Source organism: Cryptotermes secundus, unplaced genomic scaffold (genome assembly GCF_002891405.2).
Source record: "Cryptotermes secundus unplaced genomic scaffold, Csec_1.0 scaffold683, whole genome shotgun sequence".
Classification (NCBI taxonomy): Eukaryota; Metazoa; Arthropoda; class Insecta; order Blattodea; family Kalotermitidae; genus Cryptotermes; species Cryptotermes secundus.
Genome location: NW_019729903.1, coordinates 995477 through 1017005, shown reverse-complemented (window position 1 = coordinate 1017005; position 21529 = coordinate 995477). Strand labels below are relative to the sequence as shown.

Here is a 21529-nt window from a genome sequence, read left to right as displayed (position 1 = left end):
TTTTCGAAGGGGAAAGCTTGTGTGGACTATTCTTAAATAGTTATTCATGAATGTGTTAAATAAGACGTCTACATCATTGCCGTTGTCATTAAATATACTGTCCCAGGATTCGTAACTCAGTCTATTTTTAAATTCCTCCACAGAATATTTATTTATGCTTCTAGTATAATATCCACTGTGGTTATCTATTTGAGTGTCTATATATTTTATAAATAACAATTGAGCATGATGGTCAGATAATCCGTTATATAAAGGGGAAACATTGTATTTTGTAAATTTTTGCTTATCCTTAAATATATTATCTATTGCTGTGCTTGTGTGATTATGAACTCTGGTAGGGAAATTCACTGTTGCCCTTAGGTTATAGGATAATAATAGAGCATCTAATTGCCTTCTCCTATCACTGACTATGAGATAGTCAGTGTTTATATCCGGATTCTATAGGTTTTATCCGTAGATAATTTAACGACCCTTACAGTGTCGCCACTGCATAGCGTCGAAAGCGTAGAAGATGAATGAACGACAAAATGGATAGGTTAGGCCGCGCCATAGCTCAAGCGGTTAATCGCTGGCTTCCCACCTAGGCGGCCCGGGTTCGATCCCGGGTCTGGTCAAGTGGGACTTGTGGTGGACAAAGTGGCGCTGGGGCGGGTTTTCTCTGAGTATTTCGGATTGCTCTGCCAATCTTCATTCCACCAAATTCTCCATCATCATAATCACCCGGGGCAGGCTACAATAGGCCAATCAGTGGCCGCCGTGCCGAGTGGACCCAGTTGGACTCCACCACCCCACTAAGCGAATTAAAAAAAAATGGATAGGTTTTGGAAGGAGATGGTGGCCTGAACGTAGTACTATTCCAGAATTTGGTTCGAGGAACTGGAGAAAACCTCAAATAACTTCAATCAGGAGAGACAGTATCCCGGCCGAGTGTCGAGTCGTGTACCTCCCAAGTACAAGTATAAAGCGTTACCTCTAGATGAACCTTTTCGGTCTACATTCGATGTACGTCCTGAAATTCGTTGCACTCATAATTCTTCGAGAACTGTGCAACTTTATCATCATTTGAAAGATTTGAGTTTCTCACAGCGGTGATTATGAGGATTTTTGTCTTCTGGGATATAACGTCTTGTAGTCCGTTGAAAGTCACCAGGCATTCCGGAGGAACATTTTGCCTCGATCTTTAAGGTTTTGCTGTCCATGCAGTCTGCTTCTTCGGAAGATGGAAATGAAATATTCCTCCGAAACGTCGGTGAACTTTCAACGGACTACACGACGTTATATCGCAGAATATAGAAAACTTTCTATTTCTAGGTTGACGGATCGGGAGTCGGTATAGTGACTGACTATGGGCTGGATGATCGAGGGATCGGAGTTCGAGTCCCGATAGCGTCAAGAATTATCTCTTCTCCTCTTCGTCCAGACCGACTCTGGGGTCCACCCAACTTCCAACCCAATGTGTACCGGGTGCTCTTCCCCCGGGGGTAAAGCGATTGGGGCGTGAAGCTGACAACTCACCTCCAAGTAGTACTGAGGTCAAGAAAATGTGAATCTATACATCCACTCCTCCATACGCCTTCTTGGCGTAGTGCTTAATTATTTAAGCTCAGGGACAATTTTACCTTATGTAAGATTTGAGGTTTTCACAGCGATGACTATGAAGAATGCCTTTTCTGGGATTTGGCGCCGTGTAGATATTGTGTGAACCTTCTCACGCTGGTTCCTCGCTCGCGAATTTTTCTACCCTGAAGGTGGAGACGATACGCAGCTCCGAAACGTCAGTTCACAGAAGATCTACACGGCGCCACTTCCCAGAAAATGGCATTCTTCAACTTTACACTAACTTAACGGATCAGACTGTCTGGTCTATTCCCATTCAGAATTAATTACGAAATTATGAATCTTGTAGACAGTCGGTAGGGGACGGGGGCACAACTCGACAGCAATGCCGAAAGATTGAATCTTTTTTATCATTATTTATTCTTACGAGAATGAAACATAACAGCTTGACTACGGCAGGAAATGCTTGTGCTTGCTTATGACCGATTAATCCTATATCGTGCTGGGCCCCTATAAACACATGAGCTCGGCCTTCGTAACGTATGTATCACTGGGTCAGAGGCTAGGACGTGTACGGCGATGCTTGTAACTAATATTGATGTATGTGTCTTATCTCATAAACACTATATAACCGTACAAGCCATATGTTGTCTTTCCTATACATCATATTCTAATCCTCTAATAAAAAGGCCCCATTCGCATTGATTGGTTTATCACACAATTAAATCATCATTCATCATAAGTGTTTAATTCGTAATTCAACCGTGACATCCATCAACCCTTCAAACACAATCTTTCATTAGATCCACCGATGCGATATTTCCTCATATAAAACGAATTGATACAAGTTGGATTGGAGGTCCTCACAGTAAGACCTCATGGGCTGCAACGTTGAGTAGTTTCAAAACGGCCAAGCTTTTCCGAGGAATGTGTTCTTCCTAAACTTTGGGCTGGTACCGAACTACACGGCGTTACAACTCGGAAGGCCGCGTTCTTGGGACCTACGAGTATTTAAGATTAAAGCCGAAAACTCAGTAGAATATGCTTTCTCAAATTGCAAATTGTGACCCCTCAGATGGTCGCAGAATATTCGTGAATTATTTAAAATATTACGTATATGAGGACCGCCTCTGTGGGCTAGTGGTCAGAGTTCCTGGTTACAGGTCCAGAGGTCCCGGGATCTTTCCCGGCGCTACCAGATTTTCTGAGAAATAATGTGTCTGAAACGGGGTCCACTCAGCCTCGTGAGGATAACTGAGGAGCTCCTTCAATGGAAAAGTAGCGGTTCCGGTCTAGAAAGCCAAAATTAACGGCCGTGGGAATTCGTTGCGCTTACCACGCGACACCTTCTATCCGCAAAAAGCTGGCACTAACTTCACCGACAAGCGGATGTCGCTCGGTCGATATAGTTCGCTTGCGGACTACAGCCGACGGAGTTTGTTTGTTTTTTACGTATATGGGTGTAGCCACGCATTTTTTTTTTGCAAATCAGTAACTCAAAACGATGTAATACAGGCGTTTACGTAAAATGTAGCTGTAACCGGCGAAAAATTTGGCGAAGCTTTTTTATGACTATATAGGGACATTTTTAGCTTACCGTAAATGTAAAGAGGATGTGATTTAGGTTCCAGCTGTTGTACATGAAGTGGAGGGAGCTTCATTTATGTGTTATTGATGGGCGTCACAGTATCACAAAATATGAGAACCCCAGCAGTACAATATTTAATCAGTAAGGTATTAATGTAACAGCCATGCAAAAACAAATCAGGTAAACATGTTTTTCGTGCTTATAGAACTACTTTTACGCTGGGATAGGCTTGTCAGTATATTGACTAGGCTGCCGGTTGGACGAGCGGGATTCGATTCCAAGCAGAAGCAGAGGCAGACCGGGCGAGGTACCACCAACGTCCTATCAAAGGTTTACCGGGTGCTGTTTTCCCAGGGTGAAAGCAGTAAAGTAGTGAAGTCGACCATTCATCGCCATATAGAGCTGAATTTAAGAATGCAAGGAGCTATACCTTTTCTCCCCTATACGTCTTCATGTCCCTGTGCTTAATTAAGCACAGGGACAACATATGATATTTCTTTGTACGTCGGTGGAGATTCTTACTGTGGTATTCTGGATTATGACACCGTATATCCTGGTATGTAGTTCTCAACGTCTTGGACAAGCTCAGAGTCTCCATCTTCATGGCTACCCTGCAGACTGACGCAGTCTGTTTGTTCGATACGTTGGTAAGCATATACCAGACGACACGGCACCGTGAAGACAGAAGTAATGTGTTCCTACGAAATGTCGGTAATTACCTACAATCCAGATTATCAGAATTCGAAAATATGACGTAAATCTGCTCCTAATATAACCTTGTAAAACGTCATCGATCTCTTGATCAGATAGCGACTTAGGGCGTTGCGTCATGTTTAGGAAGTTGCTACGTTCAGTTTTAATTATACGATTGAAGGGGAAAAAGAACAGGTTACTCTAGAGGTAGCGCTCCAGATTTGCATTCGGCATGTGTCCGGTTCGAATCTCGGCCACGACACCAGCTATCCCAACTGAGGTGTTTCGTGGTTTCTCCTCACTCTCTGCAGGCCATAACCGATTCCTTGGAAATCCTTTCCAATTGCCGCACCATAGCTCAAGCGGTTAGTCGCTGGCTTCCCACCGCGGCGGCCCGGGTTCGAGCCCGGATCTGGTCAAGTGGGATTTGTGGTGGACAAAGTGGCGCTAGGGCAGGTTTTCCCCGAGTACTTCGGTTTCCCCTGCCAATCTTCATTCCACCAAATTCTCCATCATCATAATCACCCGGGTCAGGTACAATAGGCCAATCAGTGGCCAACGTGCCAAGTGGGCCCAGCTTGAGTCCACCCCCCACTATGCAAATTAAAAAAAAATTAAATCTTTTCCAATTCATCATATAACAGTCATTCCAACACCAGTCTTCCTGTATAATGTCGATCGTGAAAACGTCCTTAAATAACTTATGGGGAAAAATAATATGGGAAACAAAACCCTCATACCAGAGATGTCGTTGAACATGCAGGATTTTTTTTCTCTAAGGTTGCCTATTCGATTTATGACGTAACGACAAAAATATTTTAGGCCGACTTACATTTCCTGGCTGTACCGTCACACAGGAACGAAGCGTAAAGTGAGACCTGTGTTTCGAATGTACAGTTATTAACTACGCCTACAGCTGTAGCGAGTTGTAGTGACTTTATCGAAATAATACGTTCAACGGGGCAGTCAAACATGCATATCCGATATGTTCGCGCATGAGCGGTTAGTTCCGTCGTGTGCATCTGTAGAGTAAATAGTCTTTCCGATAGATTTGCTTGTGTAATCATTTTTACGTTACTGATTCTCGTTTGAACACCTTACTTTACACTTCGACATATTCGAAATGTATAAAATAGGCGAAACAACATCGTTTTACGATTGTAGTGCTTGAAGTCTTATACGTGTTGTATCTATTAAGATCAATTCTGTGTTGTTTATACGAAAATCAGGGTTCGGTTGTACAAAAGACGTCATCACGACAAGTGGAAGCCTCTCTGTTCGCCAAGCTGGTCTCGGTTGTCAAGTACGTACACTGCTGTGTTTGTGAATAATGAATTACACTGTTTTTATGACAGGATTAACATTTAAACGTTATATCCCCCCTGAATATCCTACATTCTACTGAAAATTTGAAATTCAAATTATTCACTTTAGATCTTGGGTTCGTCTAAACGATAATGTATTTATATATTCTACGTAACTGTTGAGTGAAGATCGCGTAAAGTAAGTTCAGTCGTTGTCTAATTGGACATCAAAGATTTTCTTCTTTTTCTGTATGCAGTATTTCCATTTTATTAGGCTCGACTGGCGAAGAAGTGTATCACCTCTGTCTTCCCAAACCTCCGACTGCTCAGTTACTACAAAATGTCTATCTTTTCCTTTGTGTGACATCTTTCCAAACCTGTTATCATGATCCTGGTCTCCCTTCTTGGAATTTCCTTTTTTTTTTAGTTTCTTCTTCGAAACTTTAAGATTTTATCTTCATTTTAAAACTTCTCCATAACTTCAAATAAGGGGCATGCGGTAGCGTAGTTGAGGCATTGTGCTACAAGGCAGAAGGTCGATGGTTCGTTTCCCGTTCTGGTCATTTGATTTTTTTTTCAATTAACCTAACACTTCCAGCCGCAATATGAACCTAGGGTCGACTCAGCCTCTAACATAAATGAATACCAGGAATCTTCTTGGGCGTAAAGGGCGGACGGCGCGTAAGGCCGACAACCTCACTACCATCTCTGAACGGATTGTTTAGAATACATGTGGGAGCCTCGACATCTCATAACCCAATGGGCCTCCACGGCCTGTTACGGAGTTAGCTTTACCTTCTTTTTTTAAACAGGATGCAATGTATGAAAAATACATGTATTAATTATCGTCCATGATATGCATGCCGTGTCCGTCTTGTAGTGCACTCAATTTCACGTGTTATTTCACAACATGTTTCGGCAACATAGTGCCATCATCAGGTGCTCCATTTACGTTAATCTATTGCATTGCTTGCCATTATGTCATTGTAAAATTATTTTAAAAATATTTAAAAATATTCGTCAATTATAATACATTTTTATACACTAAAATCTTGTTACAACACCAGCAGCCAAAAAGGGAACACACATCACGAGACAAGATATACACGGAGTATAAGAGGAACGACTCCCATAGTAGAGGAACCATGCGCGGGTTTGAATTGGGACATATAAGATGAATATCTTAACAAGATTTTAGTATATAAAAATTATTATAATTGACGAATATTTTTAAATATTTTTTAAATAATTTTACAATGACATAATGGCAAGCAATGCAGTAGATTAACGTAAATGGAGCACCTGATGATGGCACTATGTTGACGAAACATGTTGTGAAATAACAGGTGAAATTGAATGCACTGCAAGACGGACACGGCATACATATCATGGACGAAAATCAGTGCAACAGGACGCTAAAATACAACATTATTTATTAATTAAATTAATAAAACTGAAGTCGAAGCTGAAGAAAAGCAAAAGAAAATCTTAAATTGCGTCAGGCTAGGTTCAGTTCAGATTTGTTTTGTGTTCTTAAAGGTTCGGCTACACAGAGCGCCTACGTACGCGACGTACGGTATGTTCCCTATGTTAACTGCGTCGCAGAGTGTACACAGCGTACGTAGCGTACGTAGCGAACATAGCGTAGCGCTCTGTATGGCCGAACCTCAATGCAGTGCTCTTTTTACAATTGGACTGAAGCATAAATTATGTTACATAGGTACGTAGATTTGGCTTATCGCCAACCTGAGTGTCACATAAACATGAATAAGATGGAATGCGAATTTACTGGTTATTATAATGGAAGCGTTAATCGTAATCTCATTTGTTTTTTTATGTAAATAAAATACTTCCAGAATTACAGAATATTACTTCCTTTTCTCACATTAGAAACTTTTTTCTTTTTGTTACAAGCAATTGTAATTTCATGGATATTAACATGCAATTTATAATCTTTTTTTTTTATTGCAGAATGAGGCTTTTAAATGTAAACTGTATATTTTGTAATTCTGTTGCACTTACCGGATGAGGCTATATAAGAGTGTGGAGTTGTATGGCATTTGCAAATATTTAATTATTTCATAGTGGTTTGTGGATTAACTGCCGAATAGTGTAGCCGCGCGGTCTAAGGCATGAACTGTCTTCGCCTGCTCAAACGCTGGGGTTATAGGTTCGAATACATTTGTGTTGTCCTGTTTGTATGTAGAGGCCTTGCGACGGGCTGATCTCCCTTCCAAGGAGTCCTATCGAATGTGTATACGATTAAGAAACTGAAAAGGTGGCCAAGGCCCAACAAATGGCTGTAGAGCCATAATAGATCAACTGATGGCCTACTAAACAACGTAAACCTAAGCATAATATTGATTAATGTAGTATTTAGCTCTACTCAGTTTTCTTTCCTTAATTTTAATGATTATTATCTAATAAGTTCCATCGTTTTTTTATAACCGAATCCTTCTTGAGAATCTAATAATCACTCAGATCATTGAAGAAAGCGTCATCTTTTAAGAAATCTGAGGATTTACAATAGCCTGCCATTGGACTTTGTCCTTTACATTGTTACGTTCCAATTCCAAAAGATCCAGTTTAATATTATCCTCTCATCTACGTGTAGTTTTCTTTCGTACCTACTTTTCTTGAGGTTTCCCTATCAAAATTTTTCATTTATTTCTTATGGAGGGTGAACATATATTTAGACTAATAGACTAAATTAAGATTCGCATGTAGCCAGTCCTTGGCATTTGGCGTTGACGTGCCGTTAGTATAGTTTTGTGTTAAATCGGTTATTGATGAGGAACAAAGACCATTATGTCTTCTTGTGGCGTTAATTATGTGATTCGGTCACTACAGGCTTAATTGCAATGTCAGCATCATTAAGACTTGATTGCCATGCAGTCACGGACGCAACATTTGCATACGTGGCAGCTCCATGTGAAATAATGTGTACGTAGTCCTTCTTCCGATAATTAATATGACGTATCAAATTTCTGTTTCCTGGTGGACGATTTGGAAACGAGCACGCAGTTATAAGGTTCATCGCTTTATAGTCGTATCGGTTAGGCTGTATTTGTAGGTAGCAAGGTCTTTGTCAAGAACAGCACGCGCAAGTTCTGGCAAACCTCACAACACAGAGAATCGCTGATAGACATCACAATGCAACACAGCGAAACGCCGATTGACATAACAAGGCAACACAGAATAACAAGCGAAAGTTCTGGCAAATGTCACAACACAGAGAATCGCTGATAGACATCACAAGCTAACACAGCGAAACGCTGATAGTCATCACCAGGCAAAACAGCGAAATTCTGATAGACATTACAAGGCAACAAAGCGAAATGCTGACAGACATCACAATACAACATATAAAAACTTAAACGGATGCTGGAAAATATCACAACACAGAGAATCGCCGATAGATATCACAAGGCAACACAGACAAACACAAAAAATTCCGGAAAGTAACAGAGAATATGCTGATAGACATCACAAGGCAACACAGAAAGATACAAATTTCTGGCAAATATCACAACACAGAGAATCGCTGATAGATATCACAAGACAACACAGCGAAACACAAAAAGAAGTTCTGAATCTCTGACAGACATCACAAAACAGAAGAACGCTGATAAACATTACAAGACAACAGAGAACAAGTCAGAAAACCCATGAAACACAAGACAACACAGAGCAACTGACAAAAAAAAAAAAGCTGACAAACAGAAGGAAAGATCTTATTTATACAGACCAAAATTTAAAAAGAAGGCTGAAATCTTTGCTCAGATGAGAAGGAGCTACAGTATTATATAAGCTTTGGAAACTTCTGGAATAGAGGATAGCAGAGAAGAATGGTTACCTGACTGAATAAAATTGATTTTATGAGTTTTCATTTTTTACGGCTGTGATTCTGGAGTAGGGATGCTCAGTCGGTATACCGACTGGCTACAGGCTGCACGACCAAGTGGTCGGAGTTCGAGCCCCGGTTGGGGCCAAGAAGTTTCACTTTTCTCCATGTCGTCCAGACCGTTCCTGGGGCTCACCCAGCCTCCTATCCAATGGGTACCGGGGGCTCTTTCTCCGGGTGTAAAGCGGCAGGGGCGTGAAGCTGACCACTCACCTACAACTAGTGCCGAAGCCAAGAAAATTTGGATCTATATATCCACTCCCCCTGCTCCTTCATGGCGTAGTGCTTAATTAGTTAAGCACAGCGACAGCTATACCTTTTACCTTACAGCTGTGATTCTACTGTCTCCTGGAATGTGACACCGTGTGATCTGGTCGAACGTTACCCACGTATCCGAGGTAGAAGGTTTAGAAGAATTATTTTGCTGTCTCGAAGACGGAAACGGTAGGTTCCTCCAAAATCCTGTTAATATTCCATCAGGCTAGGCGCCTGCGTATTGCAGCAGATAATCTTGTCTATGCCGGACTTGGTTCTTCAGAAAACAAGTGCGTAACGATATATAGGCTGCACGGTTATGAAGTCGGTACCGGTTTTAGACTAATCCATAGAGGTTAGATAGTTTTTCTTATTTTCTTTGATGTGGTGTGAGAATGAGTCAACTTGTTACGTCGGCCACTAATTGTCCTATTGTGCCAGCCCCGGATGAAAGTTAATTAGTGTGGAGCAGTCGCTGGAATGAGAATTGGTAAGGGAAACAGATAGCCGAGAGGTCCAACGCATGCACTGTCTTCGCTCGCTCGGAAGCCGGGATCGTGGGTTCAAATCCCACTCAGGGCATGGATGTTTGTGTGCGTTTTTCTGTGTTTGTCTACAGGTAGAGGCCTTGCGACGAGCTGATCACTCGCCCAAGGAGTCCTACCGTATGTGTAAGATCTAGAAAAACCGAAGTGAACGGAGTTCATGGAGGTAGGCCTAGGCCCACTGGGGATGTAGTGCCAAGGGAAAGGGAAACCGAAGTACTCGGAGAAAACCTGCCCCAGTTCCACTTTGTTCACCACAAACCCCATATGACCTGACGTAGGCTCGAACCCGGGCCGCAGCAGTGTGAAGCCGGCGAGTAACCGCCTGAGCTATAGCACAGCCCCGTGTGACATAGCTACTGACTACGTTGTTAGGTAACCCACATGTAAAAAACGCGTTGAAAAGTCTTGATTTTCCATTATTGATTTCTGTGAACAGAGAAGGGGAATAGGTTGTTGTGGCTTACCTACTAACCAACATGAGGATGTCCTTCTGTTAGAACATCCGCTGTTCGAAAAAAGAAGGAAATATGACAAGGGAAACCATATAACAGCGTCGGTAATCGGCTTATCTGATTACAGCTCTCGTGCTCACTAACACTTAGTTGTCGTAAGCTCACAAAAGAGGATTATAAGTAAGAAGTTGCACTCTCCACTCAGTTTTCCCACGGTGTTTCTGTATTTTTTTACACCGTGACTTTTGTAACCAGTGTAATGTGATTACAGATGTGTTGAGTGTTTGTGCTCTCACGCATCCCTTACGGTTATGTTTATGTGACACTTAACTGGCGAAGACAGAAAATTATGAACATGTTTGCGGACAGAATCCTAAACACTGCGAGACATATAGCTAAAAGAAAATGGGTAAGTGTTAAATATTTTTAAGTATCTAAGTTAATTTTCTTTGTGCTGGCTTCCTTCTTCGCTTACTTTTCGATCCTGAAGATAGAGACGATATGTTCGTACGAAACGTCGGCCTCTCTCAGAGCTGTACGCTGTTACAACCGAAAAGACCCATGAAAAATTGGGATGGTGCCATTTTACTCGTACAAGTGGAAATATTGGGTTTATGGACTTATCACATCGTTTAGTATTCGGTATGGAACCCGAAGTTTCGGAAGCTGAATCCGTTTCCTTCCTCTGATGAAATATTAGGAAGATCATACTCATTTGGGCACTGTGGAAAGAGCTGGACCAAGCTGCGTTCCGTTTGGTATAATAAGGGATTGACAAAGTTCAGAAAATCAGAAATCCTAGGTGAAAACAACTAGTACGTACTACAAATTTGAGTACGAATTTCGGTCATCTTTGTATACATGATTTTTGTTATAAGGTTATGAGCTGTTTTGTGTTATACAAGATATGAAATTTTCACTTCGAATGCACCCAGTAATGACCGCCTCTGTGGTCTAGTGGCCAGAGTTCCTGGCTGCAGATCCAGAGATCCCAGGTTTGATTCCCGGCGCTACCAGATTTTCTGAAAAGTAGTGGGTCTGGAACGGGGTCCGCTCGGCCTCGTGAGGATAAGTGAGGAGCTATTTCAAGGAAATAGGGGCTCCGGTCTAGAAAGCCGAAATTAACGGCCGTGGGAATCCCTTGCGCTGACCACGCAACACTCTCTATCCGACAATGTTGGCATTAACTTCACCGAGAAAAGGCGGTCGCTCGGTCGGTATAGTTCGCTTGCAGACTACAGGCGACGGAGTTTGTTTCTTGTTTTTTTAATGCGCCCAATTAAATCTCATGCAATCAGTTGCGTCATTGTTGAATTAAAGCCACGGTTTCAGAGACCTTTTCTGTCTCCATCATCAGGATGAGGAATGACCATAAGTGGCCTATATACATTATTTACACATGTCAGTGAGGTGTTTCGTCCTGTTGGCTCACTAGACGATAGGAGGTTGGAGTCAAGACAACACCGTGGACATAACCAAACAACGGAACACACAGACTAATCGACAAGTGAATACTCCGGGTTAAGCGACATGGTATTATGTCTAGAGTTGGGTGGGTAATCGCGCAATTTGACACTGCCCTTACCCTGATAATGAAGTTGGAAAAGGTCTTCGAAACGTCGGCCTTTAGCTCAAGACTGACACGGCTGCTCATCCGAGAAAATTTTAATGTATTTTTTACTTTTATATTCCTGTCACCAATTTCACTTTCTGAATTTAATTCACGATCTTAAGCAGGCGAAGAGGAGCAGGGCAGGCACCTTAAAAAATATAAATTGGGGAAAAGAGGAAATATACCAAATAATAATGCTGAGAATTAAGATAATTTAAAAATATTTATCTGTCTTGCATACCATTGGGCAATAGGTAAAAATATAATTAAATTGCTTCAACGTAAGTTTGTAAGCAAATTCTCAGGCTGTCCCCTTGGAAAATGCAGTGGGCGCCCATGATTTAAGCATTGGCTATTTCTTCGTTGTGGTAAGATGGATTGTTGGTGGTAGAAATTAGTTTCGTTATATCTGGAAGTGAGTCTGTCAAGATTGTGCGACATATTGGTGAGACATCCGAGTCCCCTGTAAGTTTTGAGGTTTTCACGGCCATGACAATGAAGAAAGTTGTCTTCTGGGTTTAGGCACCGTGTATTCTTCGTTTTGGCCGACGTTTCGGAGGAACGTAGCGCCTCCATCTTCAGAGCAGTTGAATATCTGCGGAGAGCAGTAGCACCACAGCTACTGCTCTCCGCAGCTAATTAATTAATTAATTCATTCATTCATTCATTCATTCATAGGATTAGATGTTCTCACAGTAGTGGTTATGAAGAGTTCCATATTTTGGGATATGTAGTCCGCAGGAAGTCATCCCACGTTTCGGAGGAAAATGTCGCCTCCATCTTTAGGGTCGAAGAATAAGCCCAGCAAATAAAAATATCAAGCAAGTAGCAAACTCTGTTTCGATTTGATGGGATATGTTTCTCCGAAACGTCGGTTGACTTTCAACAAACCACACGGAATTATAACCCAGAAGATAGAAATCTTCATTTAATTAATTCGTTCATTCTCATAATCACTACTGAGTTCAGTAGTTCAGTTGAAGTCCCCTCATAACAGTGCTTGTTTGTGGAGGCAAAAGCCTGGCCCGATTTTTGTAACGTTACCGAGCAGTGTCCCTGCTTCTGGCCGTAACTGCCGCCCGCCAGACAACACAGTGACAATAAAGCAATTAGAGGACACGCATTAACGCGACACTGGTCACGTTAACAGACATCGAACCAAGAACCAGTGTTGTACAATAAGAAATCTGTCTTCTAGGATATAGCACCGTGCAGTCCTGCAACTCAACCGATGTTTCGGAAGAATGTTGTCACTTCCGCTTTCAGAGTCGAAGCAATAAACCAGCATGAAGCAGAGGTTTGACTACGAAACGTCGGTCGAGTTTAACCGGACTACACGGCTTTATATTCCAGAAGATAGTAAATTTCGTAGTAACTGCTGTGATAACCTCAAATGCTGTAGAATATTTATACGCACATAACACTCCCGTCTCAAAAGCATTTTTTTTTTCATTTACTCCCCCTCTTTGCTACATGTTTCGACCGTAAGTTAATGCAACAAGATGCTGAAATACATTGTTACAATAAGTATTGTTTAGTTTCGAGTTCGTCTAATATCTAATATCTAATCTTAGCGCAGTTGAAGTATCGCATAGATACGAATTGTGAAAATTCCAGTTTTTTTATGTAAGTAATTTCACAATGCACATTTTGCTACAGAGGGGACTTACCGTTTTTTTTAGCCTACTCTCCTCATTTCAAAACAAGAAGTTCTGGGAAATACTGCTGTTGAGCTTAATGATATTAATATAAATTAATAGAATTGTAATGAAATTGATTAAAATTACAATAAAAATTCTCGTCTTGCGAATTTTTAATTGCCGTTAATTGGCGGAATATTGAAAGCAGAATACGTTCAAAAGTATAACACAAGGAGGGAGAATCAGCTTTCTGCAGTTATGTGCCCCCCAGTGACAGGAGGGCCAAGTTATACCCCCAGGCACAGGGTTCCCTTTTCTATTACTCGCAGGGCTACGGTGGAGGTATTCTAACCCTGCTCCACACGGGGTGAGCAGAGCAAGTTGTTGTCTCTTTCTGAACTGTATCAAAAGCAGAGGAACCAAGTAACCCTACGACAAAATGTTTAGGAGCTACAAGCAAAGTAGAAAAGTGTTTTTATTGGGTATCCCAAAATTCTGAGCGGTTATTCAAGCGTCGAAAATATCCTCAAGGACATAACTGTATCAGAATACCAAATTTGGTCCAAAAGGCGCAACGGTGTGGAAATACTCGTTCGTAAGGAACTAACAGACACACACTCATATATATATATATATAGTCTACACAACAATGCTCTGTATGGAGGTGAATGAAAGGATGATTGATACAGAATAAATCGCAAATAATTGTTTAAGGAAGTGGTCTTTGTTTGATTTGATAAGCTATCGATCCATTTGTTTGGAGGTGCCTGAGGATAAGCATGAAATACCGAAGTCAAGAGATCCGATATGCAGGTTGGGACTTGACGCGGGATATGAAGCCAGATCGCTAACCACTCGCCAGATAACGACTTCGAACTCGCCACTGGGCCACCGAATTAGACGGGATCAGTCCATATACTCAAAGTCATTTGCGATCCATTTTAATATTATCTTCACACTTAACTAGCGGAAATAAACTGTTGTATATTATTTAGATGTTATCAATATGGAATAAATAACATGCCTTAACTGAAGTGGTTAGTCGCCGGCTTTCCATCACGGCGGCCCGGATTCGGGGCCAGGTCAGGTAATTATGGAGGACAAAGTGGCAGCGAGGAAGGATTTCGGTTTTCCTTGTAAGTTACCTTTTTCACCAACTGCTCCTCATCTATTTATCATCCTGTCATCGCAGCTATATAGTTTTGATACCGACAGCGTCTCTAAATAGGCAACGCAAAATAACTGATACGAATTCCAAGCAACTCTTCACAACGCGCGGACTGTGGCATGTCATTTATCTGCAGATAAATATTTTCTCAGCTGCTCAGTATTTTCAGGCCAGTGAAGCGATGGGACTATGTTGATGAATTACGACGTACTAGGAAAAATGCCAAGGGCACAGCTGTTTTATAGTTGTCCTTAGAGGATTTTTGTAGCTTTTCCTCAAGCTAACAGTTGCTTACTCCTTATTGAGGCGGGTTAGAATACCTCCACCATAGAAGGTGATGGAAAAGGATCCTGGTGCCTGGGAGTATAACTGGGCCTCCTGTCACTGGGGGACATTGAGACCTGGTTCTCCAGGTTGGGTGAGTTGGATTTAAGGCTGACAACCTTGCTCTGCAAAAAATAATTATTGTTGAGAAATCCAAAGAAGTGATTACCTGATGGTCAACTTCAAGGTAAATCTGGCATAATCTTCTAAGGTAGACTATGGCTCAGAAAGGGCGACTTTGCCAGTGATGATGAATAATTTCTCGGTTAACCAAGGAATTCCTTCTAGTTGTGTGGAAGTCGAAGCTAACCGCATTCAGAAGATCCTGTCACTGGGATTTATTTTAATCCAAATGATCTCAGTCAGCAACTTCACACATTTTTCCTTAAGATCAACTTTTATCTTACACACAAATCTCCTCTTAGTGCTTATTAAGTGGTATTTTTCCCTTAGATATTCCGACCAAAATTTTATATGCATTTTCCATTTCATCCATGATCCATAACCCGCCTGTTTGTCTCGATAGTAGGTTAAGGTAAGTAGTCAGTTTTACGCTTCGGCCTCTTTACCACCAGAGAAGGAACCTCCGGTACCCATTGGGTATGAAGCTGGATGGACCGCAGAGTCGGTTTGGATGTTGTGGAGTAGAGAAAATTGCCAAGGATCGAATCCCAGTTTTGCAGCCCTTAACCCGCCGCTATGTCAACTGAGCTCTTTCAGCTCCTAATATTTATAACGATGATTCAGTTATTTATTTATTGTTTGTGTAGCAGCGTCGCTAATAGCTTCGGGCTAGACTTATATAGCGCCGAATGCGTTTGGAAAGGATGTAGAAATAAATAGCCGTGGCGTAATTTGGGTTACTATGTCGGTATTTTCATGGGGGAACTGAAGAGAATCTCAGAAATCCTCAACCACTTTAGCAGGACACTCGACGAGTGTTCGAACGGGACCCCATGAATTCCATGAATATTACGGCTTGCACTACCTTGTTCGGTGTAGTGAGGATGTTGCAGAAGTTTGTCACACCCCTGGAATAATAAACCCGCACCCCCTTTTAAAAAAAAGGCTCTTTGCAGTGTCGTGCTATGCACATAAATGACATGTACGAATATTATTTGGTTGAGACACAATGCTACAAGGCTGAAGGAAGCGGGTTCGATTCCCGATGAGGTTATTGGAGTTCTCTATTGAACCAATACTTTCAGCCGCACTATGGCCCTGGGATCGTTTCAGCCTCCAACAGAAATGAATACCAGGAGTCTTCCTGGTGGTTAAAGGATGGCATGTCACACGACTTGCTTTAGCTTTTTTATTAACAAGTGTATTAACTAAGGGTATAACCAATATCTAAAGGAAGAACAACTGTAGATGTGACCTTCTTGCACTGTGCTAAAAGCAACTTATTCTTTCAAATAGTGTAGAGCTTTCAGAACATCTATCATACAAATCCAGCCTTGCTTCATAGGATTCTGCTTCGTTAAGGTTCTCAAAGGTGCTTTAAGAGGCGGTTGTTTTGCCAGTGACCACGAGTTGAAGGAGACGGCACAGAAGCGATTTGCCGGCCAAGTGGGAATCACTGTCTTTTCTCTGATGGCTTACGTAACTTGTGTGATGCTGGACGACGTGTATGGAAAAGTAGGGGGAAAATGATGCTTTATGAAGTCTGCTTTTCTATCTATTTACCTACCTATCTACCTCCATCCAGCTGAGTCCTTGGTAAGCCGCCAGTCAGGCAGCTACTCAAGAATTTCCCAATATTTTATGGAACCCGAAAATTCATTACCGTGTCCGCAAGAACCCTCTCTCACTGGTCCCTATCCGTTTCCAGATGTTTCCAGTCGATACCACCATATCTCTAAGATCCATTTTAATATTATCCTCTCACATATGTCTATGTCTTAATAGTAGTCTCTTTTTGTTTTCCCATCAAAACACTATTATTTTTTCTCTTCAATGCGTGCTACATGTCTTGTCCTTCTCATCCTCCTTGACTTGAATATTCTAATTATACTTGGAGAAAAGTTATAAAACTCATTATGCAATTTTAACCAGTCTTCATTTATTTTTATCCCTTTTCGGTCCAAATATTCTCATCAGCTGCATATTCTCGGGCACTTAATTCTGTATTTCTGCCGTTTGAATGAATAAGTTGCAAATACTATCTGACTCCCCCCTATATTTGTGGCCCAGTAGCCCTTCTGGGTGTCCGATATGGAATATGTACTCGTATTTACCCACGTGTTTGTATTTTTGTGCACGACGTGTGTGTACCCAGTCGGCTCATTTGACTTCAGCCGTCCTCATACTGAATGGGATAATATTTACTCCAGTGAAACTTACAGCCCTGTCTCATCACTCTGAATTTGTGTTTAATTTGGTATCATTGGGCCGACCGCTGAAATAGAACCGAGGGATTATTATTGCCCTAAGGTTTTCTGGGTTGCGGTTTAATTTCGTATATGACTACAGCGTGTAGAATGTTGAAGCGTTTTGCAATGTTTCGGCAAATATTACATTTTCTTTAGAGTTAATGTCTTAAGGAGGGAACGTTCGGAAGCATCATCTCTTTTCCTAATCATAGAGTTGAAAATGACCACCAGCTCTCAAAACAAAATAATCAATTCAGTCTTCTCAGTCACGTGGACATCCCATATTGGATTGTACCCCGCTCCTCGGTTCGTCCAATCACAGCTTCATCTCTCACTCACCACCTACTGTCAAATCTATAGAAAGGGACTGGGACCCGAGAATGACTGCACTGGCGAGGGCCCTCAGTAATTGTAAACGTCATACCCATTCTCTCGTAAGAGAGAATGTTATATAAGCCCTATGATCGCAAGGGTAGAAGAAAAAACAAGGTAAAGCTATCCCTGTAACAGGCTGTGGAGATCCAATGAGCTGTCAGACGTCAGGGCTCACATATTTCCGACACAACCGGCTCACAGATGGTGGTGAGGTTATCAGCCTTACTCCCCGGCGGCCCTTTACCTCCGGAAGATTCATGGTATTCATTTATGTTAGAGGCTGAGTCGACCCCAGGGCCATAGTGCAGCTGGAAGGATAAGGTAAATTGGAAAATCCAATGACATCGGGAATCGAACTCGCGACCTTCCGGCTTGTAGCATAGTGCTTCGATCAACTACGTTTCCCGTGTCCCATGACTGCAAAGGTTCAGTTAAAAAAATCGTTGGTCGTGAGTCTCAAAGTGTTTGGCGCCAAGACGAACTGATTGGCGTTAAACCGTCATACGTAAAATAACTCTGACTCTGGCTCAGAAGAATAAGTGTGAATATAGAAACTGTAGCCTTGTTCGAAATACGGGAAAACCTTCGGAATTCTACGCGGCGTATTTCGGAAAGTCGAAGTCATGCAGTAAGTAATTCTTCTCCAACTTTTCTTCTTTTCCTTGAACTCGTTACCCTAATGACCTGTCATCTCCAGATTGCAAATCGCTCCATCTCTTCATGCGGCCTGACAGAACTACTTCTTCCTGTAGAAGAGATATCTCTTTCTGTTCTAACAGTCTTTTCTCGTGATATACGAGATGGGTCTGCATGATTACAACGTTCATTTCTCCCCGTGTTCACGTATTTGCCTGTGCGGTATATATCAAATTGTCAGTTCTTACTTAGCTTCTCTCACTGACTCGCCATTTTCTGTACGTTTTTGCAGGCAAGTAGTTTTCAAATTTGACTTTTCCTAAAGTATTTTTTCTTAAATACTGTATACACCTGAGCATCGTCAATATTCTTTTTCCTATGGGGAGGAAACAATTTTCCAAGAGTGCAGCCACTGAAGTTGCTTAAAGACTTACATTTAAGCCGTTTTACACTTTATTTACGGATTAACCTACAACTTGGTTTCTTAAACGTTGGGGTTAAGAAACCTTGGTGAGTCGCGGCCTACTTTAGGTAGGTGTTACCCTATTTTCAAGAATTGTTTCAAATGTAGTCTTACAGATTCATAATTTTGACAAGTCGGCAAATTGGTAAGGTAAAAATTAAAGTTATTCCTGTGTTTAACCACGCCATGAAAATATGCGGGCGAGTGGAGCTGTAGCTCCACCATTCTTGAGCTGGGCACAAGATGGAGGCGAGTCAATAAATCAGTAAGATTCAATATAGGTGTTTTCGGAAAATGTAGCAGCAGCTGGCGAACTATTTAGAATATTTTTTCTACTTTATATGAATATTTTATAGCTTACTGTTGGTGTAGAGAGGCTGTAAAGCTACTGAGGTTTTTGCTGTCACCGTACAGCCTGATAGGGACCTGCAACAATGTACAGAACTGCACTTTACGTGACTGTACAGGAACATTTTATAGCTTACTGTTGGTGTAGAGAGGCTGTAGGCTACTGAGGCTTTTGCTGTCACCGTACAGCCTGATAGGGACCTGCAACAATGTACAGAACTGCACTTTACGTGACTGTACAGGAACATTTTATAGCTTACTGTAGGTGTACAGATGCTGTAAAGCTACTGAGGTTTTTGCTGTCACCGTACAGCCTGACAGGGACCTGCAACAATGTACAGAACTGCAATTTTCGCTGACAGTCGGGGAGGTCCCGTATATTTTTGTGCCATTATAGAGGATCGCACTAATACAACTTTTGAGAAACCTTTCATAGACTGTTAGGCTTTGAAGTGTTAATACTATTAGTTAGAAAATTGTGTAGATTCCTACAGTTAGTTCTCTACACAAACAGTGATTACTCTGCATGGTGCCATTTAGTCATCCAGTTATCCTGGTTTGATTTCCGGTTGTGGAACCCTGCTGCTTGTTATCTCTGTGCCCGATAACTGAGGTAGAAACTTCGGTGATTCTCCGAATGGTTTGCACTAAAGGAAATTAATAATGTTTTCCCTTTCAATAACTGCTCCTGGAAAAAAATCTGAGTTGTTGCTTTAGATACATAAAGCTTCTGCAGAATATTTTATTTCAGTGCGTGTGATGTTTGTTTTCCCCCTAAAGATGGAACATGCTACTTGAATTCGTAAAATCAAAGGCAGATTGACCATCATATTTCATTGTTTAGCACACGGCTTCGCATTCAGTGGGTCAGAAGTTGAAATCTCGATTCGGAGACAGACTATCCTGACTTAATTTTTCGTCTTTTTCCTCAATCCGTACAGAGAAATGGCGCGACAATATCTCAGAATAGGCCACGACCATCTCGTTCCTACCATTCACCAATCAATCTTTCATTTGGCAGTATATGATCTGGGCTAGCACATGCGTCGTTAAACAAATCGAGAATCAATAGTAAGACTACGTAATTCTGTGAGTTGACGCCATGTCGTCTGCTAGATAGGCATTAATGTTTCACAGGCCCTTCTGCCTCTGTCTTCAAAGTAAGTAATTTCCTTCGAAATATTCGTAACTATCTACAGAATTATGCATCGTCACATGATATAACGTAGCAGTCTTCAACAACTTTCTCTTTACACCTTTCTCTTCGCTGTCCCCCCTTCGGTTTTCGTCCTAATGCTCTTTCCCTATCATCTTATTTCTCTGTTACGCTGCTCCAGCTCCACCTCCTTTGTTATTTTCTCCCTCTTAATTCTTGTTTCCCTCTCTTCCTTTACCTTCTTTACCTTGTTCTTCTGTCCTTTCTTACCTTTTGTTCTTCATAGTGATGCACTCCATAATTATGTGTTCAGGGTCGGATTTTTTTTTGCCCTTGAAGCTTGGATTTTATGTAAAAATATATACAAAATTCAGTTTGTACCACACAGTAAACACACTGCTTCTCCATTATAAAGACTAATCGGTTAATGCTGTATGGGGAGATAATCATTATTTTGAGAATCATACGGAAACATTGTCACGATTTTAGGAGTGTTTGACTATAGACGGGGTATGCATTATTGAATTGGATTTATTGACCACTTGTATACACCGCTCGGAACTGCACTTCATAGTTCACTGACACACACAGACTTGTGTCCTCAGTCTATTACAGTCCACACTGGCCACTTCCTGATAACAGATTTAACACAGTGGAAATTTTTATGTTTCCGTGATCACGCAGTTGTCCGTTGGTTAACACTCCACAACTGAACTCTCAAAGTCAAAGTCACATGGCGACTGACCGTCAGTCAGTCAGTCAGCAAGTCTTGTTATTGAGCCCGTCTGGGGCTCATGATCAGATACGTGGTATTTACTACTGTTTGACATTTACAGTCTTCTTTTTGTGGGACGCCCTCTCTGACGAGAGGACGGGTCTGTCTTTTGTATATGCTGCTGGCCTTTGCCAGCGCAGTCTTTCTTGGCTCCAAGCCGTTGGGACTTGCGACCATGTTTTATTGTCTCAGGTTTGAGACTTCCCTTTCCGTCGCCTCCTACGACTCGCAGGGTCACGGTGGAGGTATTCGACCCCGCCTCCACACGGGGGAATCTGAACTGCCAACAGAACCGTAGCTCCAATTATCTTCAATATAACTCCTCGGCACGAATCACGCAGAAAACACAGCCCATCTAT

General features: G+C 41.7%; 1 protein-coding gene across 4 annotated transcripts in view; it reads left to right on the top strand.

The window, feature by feature from the left end:
• LOC111865790 (ras guanyl-releasing protein 3) overlaps positions 1-21529 on the top strand; it is a 98157-nt gene that overhangs the window by 10767 nt on the left and 65861 nt on the right. For 2 of the 4 annotated variants that reach the window (XM_023854075.2, XM_023854074.2), the window contains exon 1: positions 4711-5141. The exons of 1 other annotated variant lie outside the window; for it this stretch is intronic. Coding sequence is in view for 1 of the 3 variants with exons in the window: in XM_023854073.2 (XP_023709841.1) it covers positions 10651-10710 (60 nt within the window). In the remaining 2 variants the exon portion in view is untranslated. Of the gene's footprint in view, positions 1-4710; positions 5142-10599; positions 10711-21529 lie in introns of those variants that run through there. One more of the 4 variants, XM_023854073.2, reaches the window with a different exon arrangement.